A 16,377-nucleotide genomic window follows, 5' to 3' on the forward strand; every position below is an offset into this window, starting at 1 on the left:
TCAGACTATAGATAGATAGATGGATAGATAGATAGATAGATGGATAGATAGATAGATAGATGGATAGAATCAGACAGATAGATAGATAGATAGATAGATAGATAGATAGATAGATCATTTCAGTTTCTGGTCAGAGTGAAACAGTCTTAGAAACATCTAAACCAGGGGTGCCCACACTCGGTCCTGGAGGGCCGGTGTCCTGCAGAGTTTAGCTCCAGTTTTAGATGCTCATATTCTGGAAGCACTGCCTTTCACATTCAAAAGGAAGATACAATAGAAGCTTTTTAATGGACCTTTTTGCCCTGAGCATTTTCTAATTCTGTTAAACCAAAGCTGTGTTATGTAATGCTGTCTCTGACTAAACATTTCACCTTTTTGTAGTAGCCAGAAGTCATAGTTTAGTTTCAAGTTATGCTACATAGATATATAGTTTAGCTTTAGTTTTAAAGGTGCTTTTATGTGTTTAATTTGTTTAATCGTCATTTATCTATTTCTTGGACGTTATGAAAAATCAGGCCGGATTTTTAATTCATGTTCTTGCCCCTGCTGTGAACATGTTGTATTAGTCCCTCCCCCAACTTGTGTGTAAGATAGTCTTGTGTATGGATTAACTGGTTCTCGCCATGAATATAGCCATAGATGCTGGAATGGCGTTAAGAAGAAAATAAACAAACAAACAAAAACATGTTGTATAATAAATTTTTCCAGCTTAGCCATTAAATTGAGTTTCTCTTCATGCTTATAGTCCGAGTCCAGTGTCCAAATTGAGAACTGCGTCTCCTGTGACGCCTGAAGGCCGTGCATCCTCCCCCAGTCCTGCAGTATCTCCCAAACCTCCCTCAGCTCGAGCGAGTCCAAGCACTCCTAAAGCCAGACCCAAGAGGGCCAGGACCCCTGCCCGCATGAAGACCCGCACTGCCTCGCCTGTCACCATAGAGAGGGTCAAAGAGACCCGCAGGCCTGCAACGCCTGAAGAACCAAAGGGTGAGTGTGGTGATGGTGATGTTTTTTCCATGCAAACATGCAAGTTTGTAATTTTACACTTTTTCCCCCTCCAGTCCTCATTTTTTCCCCGCTTCGTTTCTCTGTGTTTTCTCCAGCCTCGTCTCCCGTCCCCTCCATTGTCCTGTCATCTGTTCCGGACACGTCCCCTGTTGCAAGTGCACCATTCCTGAGAGTTTCTGCGCCCTCTGTCCCCGAGGAGTCCTCTGTTGTCCCTGCTCTCCCACAGGTGGCTTCTCCAGCTCCTTCTCCAGGCAAACCCATGGCTGGCACCAATAACCCAGAGGAAGCCACCCGCATCCTGGCAGAAAAAAGACGACAGGCCCGTGAACAGAGAGAGAAGGAAGAGCAAGAACGTAGAGAACATCAGGAGAGAGAAAGGTTACCTATTTTATATTCATTTAATTTGTTTCTGTTTTATTTTATATACAGTGGGTACGGAAAGTATTCAGACCCCCTTCAATTTTTCACTCTTTGTTATATTGCAGCCATTTGCTAAAATCATTAATTAATACATATACATTAAAATAATTATAAATAAATATACACACATTTATTGTCATTTTATTAAATCATTTATTTTATTTATATTATTATTTTATATACATTTCATTTTAATTAAAAATAAATTAATAAAAATAAGTTTTTATAAATTTATTTTAAAAAAAAAACATTTATTTATTGTGTATATCTTACCTTAGACTTTTTTTTCCCACAATTGACACTTCACTGGGCATTGTCACTACTTCACATCCATATCCTCATTTTCATATGACATTTAAATGGACTGCCCGTTCCTCAACACAAACTCCATAATGCAGCAGATAGCCTCGTGTGGGAAACATTGGTTTGAGTCCAGCTTGCAACATGCACTGATCCCATTCCACTTTTATCACACAAATAACTATCTGTCATTTCCACTATATCTGTCTAATAAAGAGGCAGGATAACAATTTCATCTCTATAAAATGTTAACTTTGAAAACTTTTGACCCTTTGTATCCCTACCGTCAAAGCCAAACTCCACCTCAGCTAACACACGTTCTGATATGCTTGACCTGCTCCATCAGGCTGTGCTCCAGGAATAGCCTCTGTGGTGTGGAGCTGTTGACGTCTGGTGTTCTCAGTGACAGTTTATGAGTTTAGCACATTTATGAGCCAAAAGGGACTTTGGCAACAGCGTAATGAGAGTTCCACTCTGTTTATGCTCCGGTGCCGCTGGTAACTAGGGTTGCGGATATTTTGGTCACAACTAAAAAGATTCACTGATTCACGCTCTCCATCCACTTTGCATTTTGCTTAGACCATATCTGCAATTTAAAGTTTTATGTTACCAGCCACAGCAAAATGATCAATGATCAAAAAGTCCACTTGCATTCCCATGCCCTTTTGTTTCAATAATTCACAAAGTTCAATGTTTAATGCTACCTGAAGGGACTTTTTTATCTTACGTGTGTACAATGACTGACTGTCTTCCATCACACAGGCATCAGCGCGAGGAGAGGCTAGCACAGGAGGCAGAGGAGAGGAGGCGCAGGGAGGAGGAGGCCAGGCTCATGGCGGAGCAGGAGAGGTTAAGAGAGGAGGCTCAACACCTGCAGGACGAGAAGGAGGCACAAGAAAGAGCCAAAATCGAACAAGAGGAGAACGAACGCCTCCAGAAACAGGTCAGAAACACTGCATTTCCCAGAATCCTAAGCAACACACTTCACTCTGTCAAATAAAAGCTGTGTAAATGCATATACAGACAGTCATGTACAGTACATATATAGACTTTCCAGTACTGACTGTTGAATTGCTTAGTTGCATCAGAGCCATGGCCTGGCACTTAGTGCACATGCTCAAGACATGTTGAGCTGTGGTGCTCATATTGGAGACATGGGTTCAGATCTGGCCTAGGTTGTGTCCTGATCAGTGTCATTTTAATATGATTTATATACTATTATATTGTTTGCTAATATTTAAGTTTTAGTCATTTTGTTACAAGTTTTTATATATATTTTTAAAATATTTTTTAAGTTTGTTTTTCATGTAATTGTTTTTTTTTTTTTTCAGCTTTATTTCAATTGCCAAAAATTATTTTTAATAGTTTTAATTTTACTTATCAGTAGCAACACTGGTCTTTGGGGGGGTTTTTAGGGTTTGATCCTTATATGACCTAAATGTTCTATTAAATGCTATAAAATATGAGCATGCACTTGTATCCTCATTTTGTAAGGATGATGAGACAAAAAAAATGCTACACAAGTATGTCAGGTTCTTACAAATCTGCTCTTACTTCTAGGAATGCATTAATATTAACAGTGCCATTTAGCGTAGTAGCATTTTTGAGGTTTTACCACCACCTGGTGTTCAAAATGGCATTTAAATAGAAATTAAGTAGGTATCACAGTTCCCACAGTCATGGAAAACAAAGAAATAAAAAGACATTTTGTGATTTTAATTCAAGGCCTGGAGAAGCCATAGAGATGAATAAAATATTAAAAAGTCATGGAAATTTCTATAGCTATCATAGAATTTTCTAGTTATATTATGTTAATGTTTCATCAGCTGGTATTTAATTAAAACATATTTAAAAAGAAACTCAACCACTAATCATAAATAATAACAATTAATTCACTGGATAAAATGTCATCAGCTGCAGAGGAAGTTGTGTTCAGTGTGAATCTGATCATATGATCATTGTATCTGTAGAAAGAGGAGGCTGAAGCAAAGGCCCGAGAGGACGCCGAGAAACAGCGACTGGAGAGAGAGAAACACTTCCAGAAGGAGGAGCAGGAGAGGCTGGAGAGAAAGAAGGTCAGAAGGGTTTCCACCTCACATTTATATTTTTCTCTATAAGGTAATTTTGAAATCATCATGCATCTTTAAAACCCTTATTACAGGGAACTGTTTGCATATCTTCACCAACTGAAAACTCGGCAGTCTATTTAAATCCTTTAATTTCCTCTCCTAACAAGTCACATATGCCCACAGTAGCTTTCAGGCAAAATATGTTTTCAAGGTGACTGTAGGATCACAGTGAAGTGCGAGCTCTCAAGATTCATGCATCTGCCATAAATCATACAACACTTTGACATACACCCCCTGATCCCGTTCTGTGAACCTGTTTAATGGAGGTTAGCCTCATCACCTCGGTTCCAGTAGTATTACCCCACCAGGACACTATGTCCCACTATAAGTCAGTTTATCAGGGCTGCGCTAGAGCCTCGACCCAACTGTCCTCAGCTCATGGTGTGATTTTTGGAAGACACAATGTCCTCTGAGCTTGAAGGGGTCATATGATTGCTAAAAAGAACATTATTTTGTTTATTTGGTGTAATGAAATGTGTTTATGCGGTTTAAGATTATTAATATAATAAATTATGAATAAGATTATTAAATAATATACAATATTTTCCACATACTGTACATTGTTTCTCCTCTATGCCCCGCCTTTCTGAAACGCGTAAATTTTTACAAAGCTCAAACTCGCGTTTGAATCATCAGTGGCAAATCTTTTAAATATGAAAAACGTACTTACAGTCTGTGAGGCGGCAAGCGGGCTTGAGTGAACGGAGGCCGGCAGCTAGAGTGAGTGTAGGCCGGCTGCTAGAGTGAGCGTAGGCCGGCGGCTAGAGTGAGCGGCGGCCGGGGTCTAGAGTGAGCGGAGGCCGGCGGCTAGAGTGAGCAGCGGCCGGGGTCTAGAGTGAGTGTAGGCCGGCTGCTAGAGTGAGCGTAGGCCGGCGGCTAGAGTGAGCGGCGGCCGGGGGCTAGAGTGAGGGGCGGCCGGCGGATTCGACGAAGGAGTGGCCGGCGGGCTTGCGGCAACCACATGTGACGACCCTTTATCTACATTTATAATAATATTCTTTGTATTATATCAGCTTTGCATCAAATTACAAAAAAACAGTTAACGCTAATGCAAGGGTGTTTCTAATGCAGCATCTATGGGAGGGACGGTAAATTTGACATCGTTCTCTCTTCTGACTGCCGTTATCAGTCTCTCTCAATTTTTTTCCTTTTACTGAAAGTCATGGAAACACTATTGTGGAGTTTTTCTTTTGCTATTTGAGCAACTGGGAATGCAAAAAATATATTTGTGGTACTCTCCCATTCACTGCTCTTATAAAGAATATCTCTTTGGATTTGAGACTTTAGTCTTTGCAACTTTACACATCTTCTTTATACACCAAGAGCTTGTAACACTCCAAAGAGAAAGGAAAACTTGAAATCGCATCATATGACCCCTTTAAGTGTTTGCAATCAATTTATTTTAGCTCCATTTAAATAAATAAAAATATTGAAAGTTAGTCAACTAAATTTGTTTATTTAAATATAGCTAAAATAAATTGATTCCAACCACTTACCTTAAAAAATGTAGTAAATTAAATTAATCAATTTTTTTCAATGTAGTGTAGACACCTGCCGCTGTCTTTTGGACTGCTTAAAGCTGCAGTTTCTGATTTTAAAACTTTGAAAGATTTATAAAGAATCAGACAGATATCTATTGATAAAAGTAAAAATCACCTTTTGGAATTGGGAATGATGTGGAATAATTAAATTAAATTAAAAAAAAATTCTAATTTAATACATAATTTTTTAATTAGAAATACATACAAAAAGAGTTACAGAGGACCAGAGAGATATATGTCCGTAAACAGTACAATTTGGAAGTGAGAATAATGTAGATTCATTGTTGAAATAAAACAAAATGAATTAAAAAATGAAATATAAGAAAAATTAAATAAAATAAATCTGAGACACTTGCATTTTTCTAATTGAATACATTATTTTTCTTTACTAATTACATTATCATAAACATGAGTGAAAAGTTGACTTGAAAAGTGAATATGAAATAATTATTTTTTCACTTCAAGTTCAAGTGAGCGATATTGTCGTTCCCCCATATGTGGAGACATACAAGAGAACAGGAACACAGCGCTACATATAGACAGACATATAAATTAACTAAGTATTAAATATTACATATTAAATGAACTCCATAAGTTTGTGTGAAACCTGATGACCATGTTCTGCAGAATGATTCAGAAATGATCCAAAGAATATCTTGTGCTTCATGATCAACAAGTTACAAGATCAATGTCACAATGTTTGCTTACTTGATTAGTAACCTATAAATAGTACAGAATCTTAAATATTTCTTCTTTATTTTACATCATCATGTTTCCTTAGTTTGACATTTTTCAAAGTTCAAAAACTTTGTTTATTTCCTGGTTTAAATTTGATTGTGAAACTCTTGAAACATTTTCCATGCTTTACTTTTGTCTCTTCTGTGCATTGTTTTTAGCGTCTGGAGGAGATTATGAAAAGAACACGCAAAACAGATGCAGGAGACAAGGTACAGCGCCGTTCTCATTTAAAACGGCCTCACTGCGGCAGTAGCAAGGCTCCAATTTCCCCTTGTAGTTCAAGAGCTCAGAATCTGATTGTGCTCTTTTCTTTTCTTTCCTTCATGCAGAAAGACACAAAATCTCCATCTCAAGTCAATGGAAAAGCTTCAGATTCTGAGATGAATAAAGGTATGACGTTAGTTTAAAATTATGTTGGTTTAAATATGTTAGTATAAATTGTGTTCATATCACTACTAACAAATAATCTTTAGTTGGATTTGGCATTCAGTGCTTTGTTCAGGACTGTTTGAACATTTCTATTTAGATCTGTTTGAATCCGCAACAGCCCGTTTACGTCAGTCCCACATAATGTTTTCCCTGGCTCTGTCATTGTACCTTTTTTTTTATTATTTCTTTGGGTCCAACTTTCAAAATCATTTTCCCTTGTTAGGAAAAGCATAAATAAAGGTTCCCACATCCACACCCCTTTCAAGATTAAACTTATATCTGCAATATTTCCTCAAGGTTGGGAGATGGATTTGTTGCTCCATATAGTCAGCCAGAGAGGGAGTAGCGTGCAAAACTGTGTACACACTGCTGCTTGTTACTTGCGTCATGTCGAATCCCTGTTGCTGTTCAAAACCAGTGCTTTCTGTAATGGAGTATGAAAATTGGCACAGCAGCATGGTGAATCCATCACAGTCTATTTACGTAGAGCTTTGACACTCGGTAGCGTTTTTTTTTTTTCCAACTGGATGAATGACTATAAAGTCTACTTTCACCCAGCTGCTAGTATTATTCACTTTAGCCACTAGAAATACAGACAGTCATTCAAATAAATATATGATCAAAAATAGAGTAAAAATTATTTATATTAATATTATTAAATATTGTGAAATATTATAACATTTTCAAATGCATTTTTTTGTTTTGTTTTTCAGTATATTTTAAAGTGTAATTTGTTCCTGTGATGGCAAAGCTGAATTTTCAGCAGTCATTACTCACATGATCCTTCAGAAATCATTCTAATATGCTGATTTTGTGTTTAAGAAACATTTCTTATTATTATCAACGTTGGAAACAGTTGCTTAATAGTTTTGTGAAAACCCTGATACATAGAAGATTCAGAAGAACAGCATTTGTCTTAAATAGTAATTAAACATTATGCATTTATTTACTGTCACTTTTGATCAACTTAATGCATCCTTGCTGAATAAAACTATTAATTTCTTCAAAAAAAAAAAATCTTACTGACCTTCGAACATGTAGTGGTAGTGAAAATTCAAATACAAAAGGACATTTTCAAAGCAAACTCCTATTATGTATTTTGTATTAACAAGCTGTTGTAAATACAATGAGCACTGGGAATCCGGGAAACGATTCCAAATGAACTGCTGAAATGTTTATTCTGTCAATTGTACAAGCCATCTGGGAAAGGAACATTGATTTGGCAAAGGAACGCTAAAACAAACAAGATTGCCATTTTAAGAAACTATTAGCATGACATTCTGTCTTTTCCTAGCAGCTGCTGACTACCAGCCAAGCACGGAATTGAAACAAGCTGGTGTGAATGAAAGGTAAGTCCTGTGTTTGCATTTTTGTATTCTGTCAGTTTACCCAGAGGCGACAGTCTTGTTTTCACATCTTGTTAACACATGGGATGCAAACTCTGCTTTATCCGCAAATTGTATTTGCGATATTCAGATTTTTCACATAGATTACATTTGTAGTGGTTTAAACCATCTGTTTTCTTTTGCAGTCTGCCTGTTCTTGTGGTGAATGGTGTTCAGCCTTCCAAACACGAGAATGGTCTGTCAGCAAAAGGGGCGGCGTCTCACTTCCAAGAGATCATTCAGCTGTCCAATCACAACAACGGACGGGAGAAATCCGAGATTGACAGACCTGACGAGCCAATCATGGCCTTTGAGAGCGGAGAATCATTCCTTAAGAAAACAGGCCCCATTAAGCCTCAGCATGTGGCAGGTGAGCATCCAAAAAGTTTCTAATATTTCAGTGTCAGTCGCTTCTTAGACTGTGACTGGTGATAAATTTGAGGCAATTTGCATATTTTTCAGAGACAAGTCCACTACATTTTAAAAGGTTTTGTTGTGTGTTAACTATCAATGTTTCTTTTGGTGGGAAAGAGTTATTGTCATCATCTTTCCGACTTTTTTGCACTTGGAGGTTTAATGTGGTCTCAGGTGTGGGTGTCATAGTGGCCGTATGTTGCCCTGCGGGTGCGTCAGGCAGAGGTAATGGGGTGAAGAGCCTGGCACTGAGCTGGATTCCTGAAATGGTGTCATGAAGACCTGATCCAGCCCCACTGGCACCCAAGACTGGAAACAGGACCCCTTGGCTTAGCTCTTCACCCCCCTTTCCCTCGGCCTGGTCAGCATTACTTGGTCCCGCTCCCCTCAGCACGTACCTCCACCTGTCCTCCTGCAGACAGCCCTCCAGCCATTAATCATCCGCAAAAAAAAACACAAGGGGGTTTACCTCATGCCATGCCAGCTCTCGTAAACTGAGATGTACATTTTTAATCCCAAGTGATATCCAGGACCTTTGCTTTGCTATATCTGGAGCGCAACCCTCATCTCATGTTAGGTATAGAATTATTATAGACGTATCATGTGAGTGCGAAGATAGAAACAACCATTTTCTCAGGACTAAAGCTCTCATTTTCTGTGCACCTTGCTGGAAAACCATGTTGTGTAAATATGCTAATTTAACTTAAATGGGTCCATACCTGCTAAGCAACCTACTTAAACCAGCTAAAAGTAGGAATGGGCATGAGTTCCTGAGTTATTGATTATGAAACTATAATTGTGTATAAAACATTTTTTACATTACTGTTCAAAAGTTTGGGGTCAGTAAGATTCTAAAATGTTGAAAGAACTGTCTTATGGTCACCAAGGTTGAATATATTTGATTAAAAACACAGTAAAAACAGTAATATTGTGAAATATTACAACAATTTAAAAGAACTGTTTTCTATTTGGATATATGTTTAAACATAATTTATTTCTGGGATCGTCAGCAGACATTACTCCAGTCTTCAGTGTCACATTATCAATGTTGAAAACCTTTGTGCTGCTTAATATTTTTGTGGAAACTGATACATTTTTTCAGGATTCTTTGATTCCTTTAATATCTCTTTTGATCAATATAATGCATCCTTCCAGAATAAAAGTAAAAAAAAGAAAAAAAAAGAACAAGCTTTTGAACAGTAGTGTATCTAAATAATTAATTACAAATTAAAAATATTAATATAATTATTAATTATTCAGTTTATTAAAACCCAGGTATTTTTACATGTGGTTTAAATAATTTTTTTTTTTTAATTTAACTTTTAAAAAGGACACAGTCTGAGTCTTAAAAATATGATGCTCATGTCGTAAGATGCTGAAAAAAAATCAGGAAAAAATCCCTTCATGATCTTTGAGTATCTAAGCAGTGTGTCCTAATTTATGAAAATCGAATTAACTAAATTTTGTAAAGACACTTGTATGTCTAATCTCCATATTCTTCCTCCAGAGGTCCTCTGAGGTCGTAAACTGTTGGATGAAGCCTTAAATCTGCGAGTCCCTCAACACCGTCTGCCTGAGGGACCCGGTGGAAAGAAGCACAGCATGCAAGAGACCTGTGCCAAACCCAAAAACTGTCTTCTGTTTAGACTGTACAGAGCCTCTCTTATGGTGCGTGATGGAAATTACAAGGAAGCTACACAACAATCAAGCTGAGCTAAACGCCAACGTACACCAGAATCACCATTCATCAAGACCCTGACCTCACACACTTTATGGCAGACCAATTCATGCCTCTTTCTGATCACCACAGTACAATGTTAGGCTTTTTAGGTTTGTTTTTGTTTTTAAAAAAGGCTTGTGACAAACAATAATCCTTGTCGTTATTCATGCTGTTATGGGTTGAATGCAGAAGTGCTTTGGGTGTTTTATTTTTCAATGTTTAGTTATTTAACTTGGAAGAGAATTGTAACTACTGGGTACAGTTGTATGTGAATAATGTAAATTGGAAGAGACAATCTGTGAATAAAACAGAATGAAACGGACAGTCATGTCTGCACTGTTTCAGAGTTTTTTTTAATGCTAGAGATATTTTTAATATTGTCTTGAAGTGAAATAATTTTTAATGCCATAGATGTACCAGATTAATGCATACAGATGTAAACATGGATAAATGTTAAGTGCTTACTTGCATAACAAATGTGTCATATCCAAATATATCAACAGCCAGATTCACCATGCATGCACATGCACCTGCAATACTGAAGTTTTTCAATTTTAAACTTTAAAGATGGCTTGGCTTTTTCATTGTAAGAAACTGTTGTCACTAACTGGTATGTTCTATGTTAGAGCCTTATCATAATTATATTCCTGGTTTTCTTGTTGGTAAAATGCCTGTTATTTCAAGTTTATGGAGATGGCCCTCACTCCCACCTTACATATACCTAAACCTACCCGTCTCCACCCCCTGATCCCTAAACCCACCCATCTCCACCCCTAAACCTACCAATCTCCACACCCTAGATGTGGATCCAACCATGCCCTCTGGATCTTGTGTTCTGCAGTGAGGGGCTACTGAGTATTGGCCTATTTATAAACCGGAACCGATCGACAGTACCCAAAGGCGTCCTATTTAACTCCAAATGATGGCAATTTATAGCCACTCTGGAACTTTGTTAGACCGTGAGAGCACAAACTATTGGCCCTGGTTGTTGGCATAATAATTTTATGTAGTGTTTCCAATCATGGTCCATTCTGAGGAGCTGAAACTGAGTGTATATTACTGATGCCCTCAATAATTCAGAGTAATTTTGGAGTAATTAGTCATGAAAAAAAATTGATGGCTTTTTTTTTTCCAAAGTTGTTAAAGGGGAAACTGATGTTCTGAAAATTTCCCTTTAATTTCATTCAACTCACAATATCATTGTCTATTATAAGCATGCATTGCCATTCTGACATCTGCCACCTTAAATGCTGGAGCTCTTTAAAGCAGAATGGATTCAGATTGACTGTCATTGCTTTTATCATTCATCAGCTGAGAAAACTCATTTTGAAAGTGATTCCAATTAACGATATTGTTCCTCTGTGCTGTTATCGGTATAGTTGTGGTTTGCACTCTGCTAGTTTTAAGTTTAGAACAATTTTTAAAACTATCTTTATTGTTATCACTATATAGTTATCATCCTTGCTCTGAATGGCTCTTAAAACTTTTATTGAAGAACAGATCTTGAATTAAACTAGAATTATAATTTTTCCTTGTAAAGAAAAACAGTCATGCAAACAGTCAATGTCCAATGCAATGAATTGAATGGGGGGGAAACTCCTCCTTTAGACTGCTGTATTTGCATCTTAAATCTGAGTGGTATAGCAATGATCTGTGATATGGAGGTAATGCATATCCTGATCTGACCTTTGTAGTGCAGTTTGTCAGAGGTTATGGTTTATTATTGTCCATTATGACACATCTGTCATATTGATACACAGTAGGGGGCAGCAAATCAACACGCATGTACAGACTCACTGCTCAGGTATCTCTCACCCGAAGACATTCAGACTGGTTGCCAACATTTATTTTACTTTGCTGCCTCTGTTTCAAAGAAGAATGTGAAGTATGGGACTGGCTATATTTTCCAGCCCAGTGTTGCCTGTAACTTTAGATGGGTCCACAAATGACGGGTTTGTTTCAACATTGTGTTGTTGCTGTGGGGATTGCTCTAACTGCGGGTGCCGCTTGTGTTGTCCTGCTGGGGAAAATAAGAGGGGCTATTTTTAGGCCGTTGTCAGTCGCTAGTGAGTTATAGCACTGAGGCAATGCCAATGTGATGAATTAATTTACAAAGAATGAGGACCAGTGGAAGGTATACGATTGGCGTAGATGTGATGGAAACAAGAAGACAGAGGTTCTTTCAAAGTAAGATCATGTCACTTAAACAGTCCTGCAATAACTTGGGTGTGAGATGGGGAAGCGCACCATAAAGTTTTTGACATGTTGATTAACAGCCTGTTATCTCTTCAGGGCCTTTCTGGAGTTCCTCTGCTAACTTCCAGTGATGATTAGTCAATTTATCCCATGAGACTTGCTTCACAGATAAAAGTTGTTTTAAAGGGGTCATATGATGCTTTTTTAAAGATCATTATTTTGTGTATTTGGTGTAACAGAATATGTTGACATGCTTTAATGTTCAAAAAACACATTATTTTTCAAATACTGTACATTATTGTAGGTCCTCTAAAGGAAAACTTGAAATCGCATCATATGACCCCTTTAAGCAGGTTATACAATTAAACCTTTTTTTTTAAGTTATATTTAAGGGGGACCAATAATTTGCTAGTTGTTCATTCTGCAAATGTGTTAAGCTGCTATGTTCTTTCAGTTGTGGACTTATTTGGACTTATGTGGACTAAGAATTTATTGGCGCTTTCCAAGACAAGCAAAAAACAAAAGGCTAGAGATCTTTACATGACTGAGGCACAACTGACATTTTCTTCAGTAAATGTAAAATAGTCTAAATATTGTCTACTTTGTTTATTGGTGGTTATTTGTGCTTTTATTAAAGCATTATTGGCGCTTTTCAAGACTTGCGTAAAGCAATAGGCTAGAGATTTTAACATTACTGAGGCACAACTGACACTTTCTTAAGAAAATGTAAAATAGTCTATTGTCTACTTTGTTTATTGGTGGTTATTCATGCTTTTATTAAAGCATTGTTGGTGCTTTTCAAGACAAGGATAAAGCAAATTAGGTTTGAGATTTGAACACGACTTAGGCACATCTGACATTTTCTTCAGAAAATGTAATAACTATAGCCTATATAGTCTACTTTGTTTATTGTTTTTTTTTAATTAGTAACTTACATTTTAGACAGTATTGCCAGCAATAGACAACTTTTGCTCTGCCAACTGAGAAAAAAAAACAATAGCGAAAGTAGATTTCACCATTGTGCATATCATTCCTGAATGAATCAAGGTTTATCAATTAAACAGTAATGAATGATTCGTTGACTCATTCATTTGTATTATTCCTGAAAAAATCAGTGTTTGAATCACTCATACAGACACGTCCCAAATGGCCTACTTATATTATGTCCTAAAAGTATGTACTCTTTTTGGGAAGAAACGGTAGATACGTTTGAGTGTGTAGCAGAGTAGACAAGCATTGGGACATACTACCACATCATAAAAATGTGCTCTGGCCGAGTTACGTGCATTCTGTATTTGTAAACCAGCCTGTTTTCAGCACCAATATATAGCAGCGTTGTGCTACGGGTGCCCCGAGTTTGAATCCTGTCTTATAATAAAGGCAGAAATCTGCAAAAAAACAGCCCGTCAATCACAGTTAACAGTGGCTTGTTTCACTCCTGAATGAATGTGTTTTTAAACAAATTAGATGAATGAATCATTGAATGACTCACTCATATAGACATTTTTTAATCCAGAACAGCATTCTGCTTCTGCGAGTACTTTTATATGATAGAGTAGTATGCCAGTATGCATTTCCTTGTCACTTGTTTTGTTTCTGAATTAACAATTTTCTTGAGTGAATGTTTCCAATGACTCACTCATAAAGACACTTGTTACCATCTACTTGGCGTAACAATGTAACCTGCACAAAGATTCACTGAAAAATTCCCACCACTAATGGTCTAGTGATACAAAATTTCAGTAATGCTAAAAACCCAACAACCATTGGTGTTTGTTGGGGAAATTAGTGTTGAACTAGCCTTAAACATCTAATAAATGTTGCTGAAAGGCAAACATGTCCTCCACACCGCCACTTTTCATGAAGTACAAGGGTTATCTAGCGGTCAAGCTCTGTGGTGAGTGAACATCCATCGCCTCACACTGTGAGTTTCTACACCATCAAAGGACTTCAAACAAACTGCTGTCCCCAGCCCTACTCGCTCTCACTCACACTCACTCTCAGCTGTCTTATCTCCCAGGCAATAAGTCCCCTTCCCACAGCTGTTATCATACGATGGCATATTGACGCAAAGGCCCAGTATGGCTGGTGCTCAAAATAAGCCCATTGGAAATTGTTATTGGCGTTTGAATGATGGGTACGTTCCAAACAGGCCTGTTTTGCAGTTCTCCCAGTGAGAGATGGGTCTTTCACTTCAGCTTTGGACTTTCTGGTGTTCTCACTCCAATTCACATGATCTTTGAAGTGTTTAGCTAAAGTGACATTATAGTAGGAGGTCGCAGTCATGGGGGTGGTGAAATTTGTGGTCACTGAGCAGCTGGAGGTAAATGGGCAGCAGCTGGATAATCTTTGGTCTTGTTTTCCTCAAGCATTTGGGCGTTTGTTGGCTTTGTGATCAAGCACCTTTGCTCGACACCAGTGTGGCTTCCCCTTAGGCTTTCCCTAAATCTATTATATATGCCTTTGGGAGTCAAATTCTTATTTTCATTTCAAGTCATTGGGCCCCTTTCATGAAAGACATATTGTATGACTCATATTTAGTGTTTTAAAATCACATTTTATTTACTGCCTTTTGCCTTTTATAAAAGAGTATAATAAAGAGCAGACTGGATTGTGGAAAAACAGTGTGATACTGTGAAACTGTGATACTTGTTGTTGTTTCAGCATACTTTGCACAACTACTGATGTACTAGGTATAATGTTTGTTCATGACTTATTAATCAAAATATGGAAGAGTTATGAAGCTGAAACTGTGGGATAGTACCATGTGTTTTTCCTGTTCTCACATCCTGAATGATTTGCATGCAGTACTGTGATTTGAATGCAAAGGATCCGTGTCTTGAACATTCACCATACCTCAAATACATCAGTGTCTTCAACTCTGGACTCAGTGTTAAGTAGCATTAAGGAGCTATGAGGATCCAGGATCCAGTTTTGCTAGCCGGCTAGAGAGTCTTTTATCACAGCAGGAGAACAACAGCTGTGTCTCTTCTTTTATTTTCTTGCGTTGGGAACATTTGCCACCTCCGGTGTATTAAAGGCAATGGCGAGAGAAAGATTCATGGTCAGCTGAAAACCATCTTGTCTGGCACTGGATTGTTGTTACTGGCTGATCTGGGGGAACACTGACTCAGAACTCAGTACAGATCAACTTTATTTGACAAAAAACTTTGCTATGAACTGTCCGTCATTGTGCCGTTTATATTTTCTTTGTAACAGCAAAATTTAACATTACATAGGTTGGTGTATTTTTAGACAATAGGTATAGTAGAATTCAGTATTTAACGATGAGTCTCTTAACTTTATAACCATATGACCTTATGATATGGTATGATGAACACAAATTCAGTGGCCAACAAAACTTTCCCACACCCCCCAAAATTGTAAAATAACACTAAAAATCATGTTTTAAAACAAACAAAACAATGTTATATATATATATATATATATATATATATATATATATATATATATACACATATACATACACATACATACACATATATATACACATATATACACATACACACACATACATGCATATATACACATACTGTATATACATACATATATACACATATACATATATACATACACATACATACACATATATATATACACATATATACACACATATATATAAATATACACACACATACACATATATATATATATATATATATATATATACACACATACATACATATATTATACACACATAGATAGATAGATGGATCATGGATAGATAGATTGATGATTATGCCAAACTACATTTTTCTACATTTTTTTAATTATTTAAAGGGTTAAATAATTTATTTATTAATAAATACATTTAATTTATTTATTAAATTTATTTATGATGCGATTTCAAGTTTTCCTTTCTCTTTGGAGTGTTACAAGCTGTTAGTGAATAGATAAGATCCCTAAAGTTAAAAAGACTAAAGTCTCAAACCCAAAGAGATATTCTTTATAAAAGTTAAGACTTGTCCACGCCCTCCTAAAACGCCTCATTTAAACACACCCCCACATGTTTACGTCACGATGTGGGAAGATTTGCATAACACCACCCAAATGTTCACGCAAAGAAAGAAGGCGTAACT

General features: G+C 37.0%; 1 protein-coding gene across 5 annotated transcripts in view; it reads left to right on the forward strand.

Moving 5' to 3' along the window:
* Nucleotides 1-10,409, forward strand: part of LOC107704979 (MAP7 domain-containing protein 1-like) — a 46,930-nt gene extending 36,521 nt beyond the window's left edge. For 2 of the 5 annotated variants that reach the window (XM_016508082.1, XM_016508086.1), the window contains 9 exons: nt 746-984; nt 1,059-1,383; nt 2,488-2,668; nt 3,696-3,800; nt 6,292-6,342; nt 6,463-6,523; nt 7,857-7,911; nt 8,094-8,317; nt 9,869-10,409. In XM_016508082.1, the coding sequence (XP_016363568.1) occupies nt 746-984; nt 1,059-1,383; nt 2,488-2,668; nt 3,696-3,800; nt 6,292-6,342; nt 6,463-6,523; nt 7,857-7,911; nt 8,094-8,317; nt 9,869-9,879 (1,252 nt within the window). In that variant the 3' untranslated portion in view covers nt 9,880-10,409. The remainder of the gene's footprint in view (nt 1-745; nt 985-1,058; nt 1,384-2,487; nt 2,669-3,695; nt 3,801-6,291; nt 6,343-6,462; nt 6,524-7,856; nt 7,912-8,093; nt 8,318-9,868) is intronic. The other 3 variants (XM_016508085.1, XM_016508087.1, XM_016508083.1) reach the window with 2 other exon arrangements.
* The last annotated feature ends 5,968 nt before the right edge of the window (nt 10,410-16,377 follow it).

Source organism: Sinocyclocheilus anshuiensis, unplaced genomic scaffold (genome assembly GCF_001515605.1).
Source record: "Sinocyclocheilus anshuiensis isolate Anshui unplaced genomic scaffold, SAMN03320099.WGS_v1.1 scaffold702, whole genome shotgun sequence".
Classification (NCBI taxonomy): Eukaryota; Metazoa; Chordata; class Actinopteri; order Cypriniformes; family Cyprinidae; genus Sinocyclocheilus; species Sinocyclocheilus anshuiensis.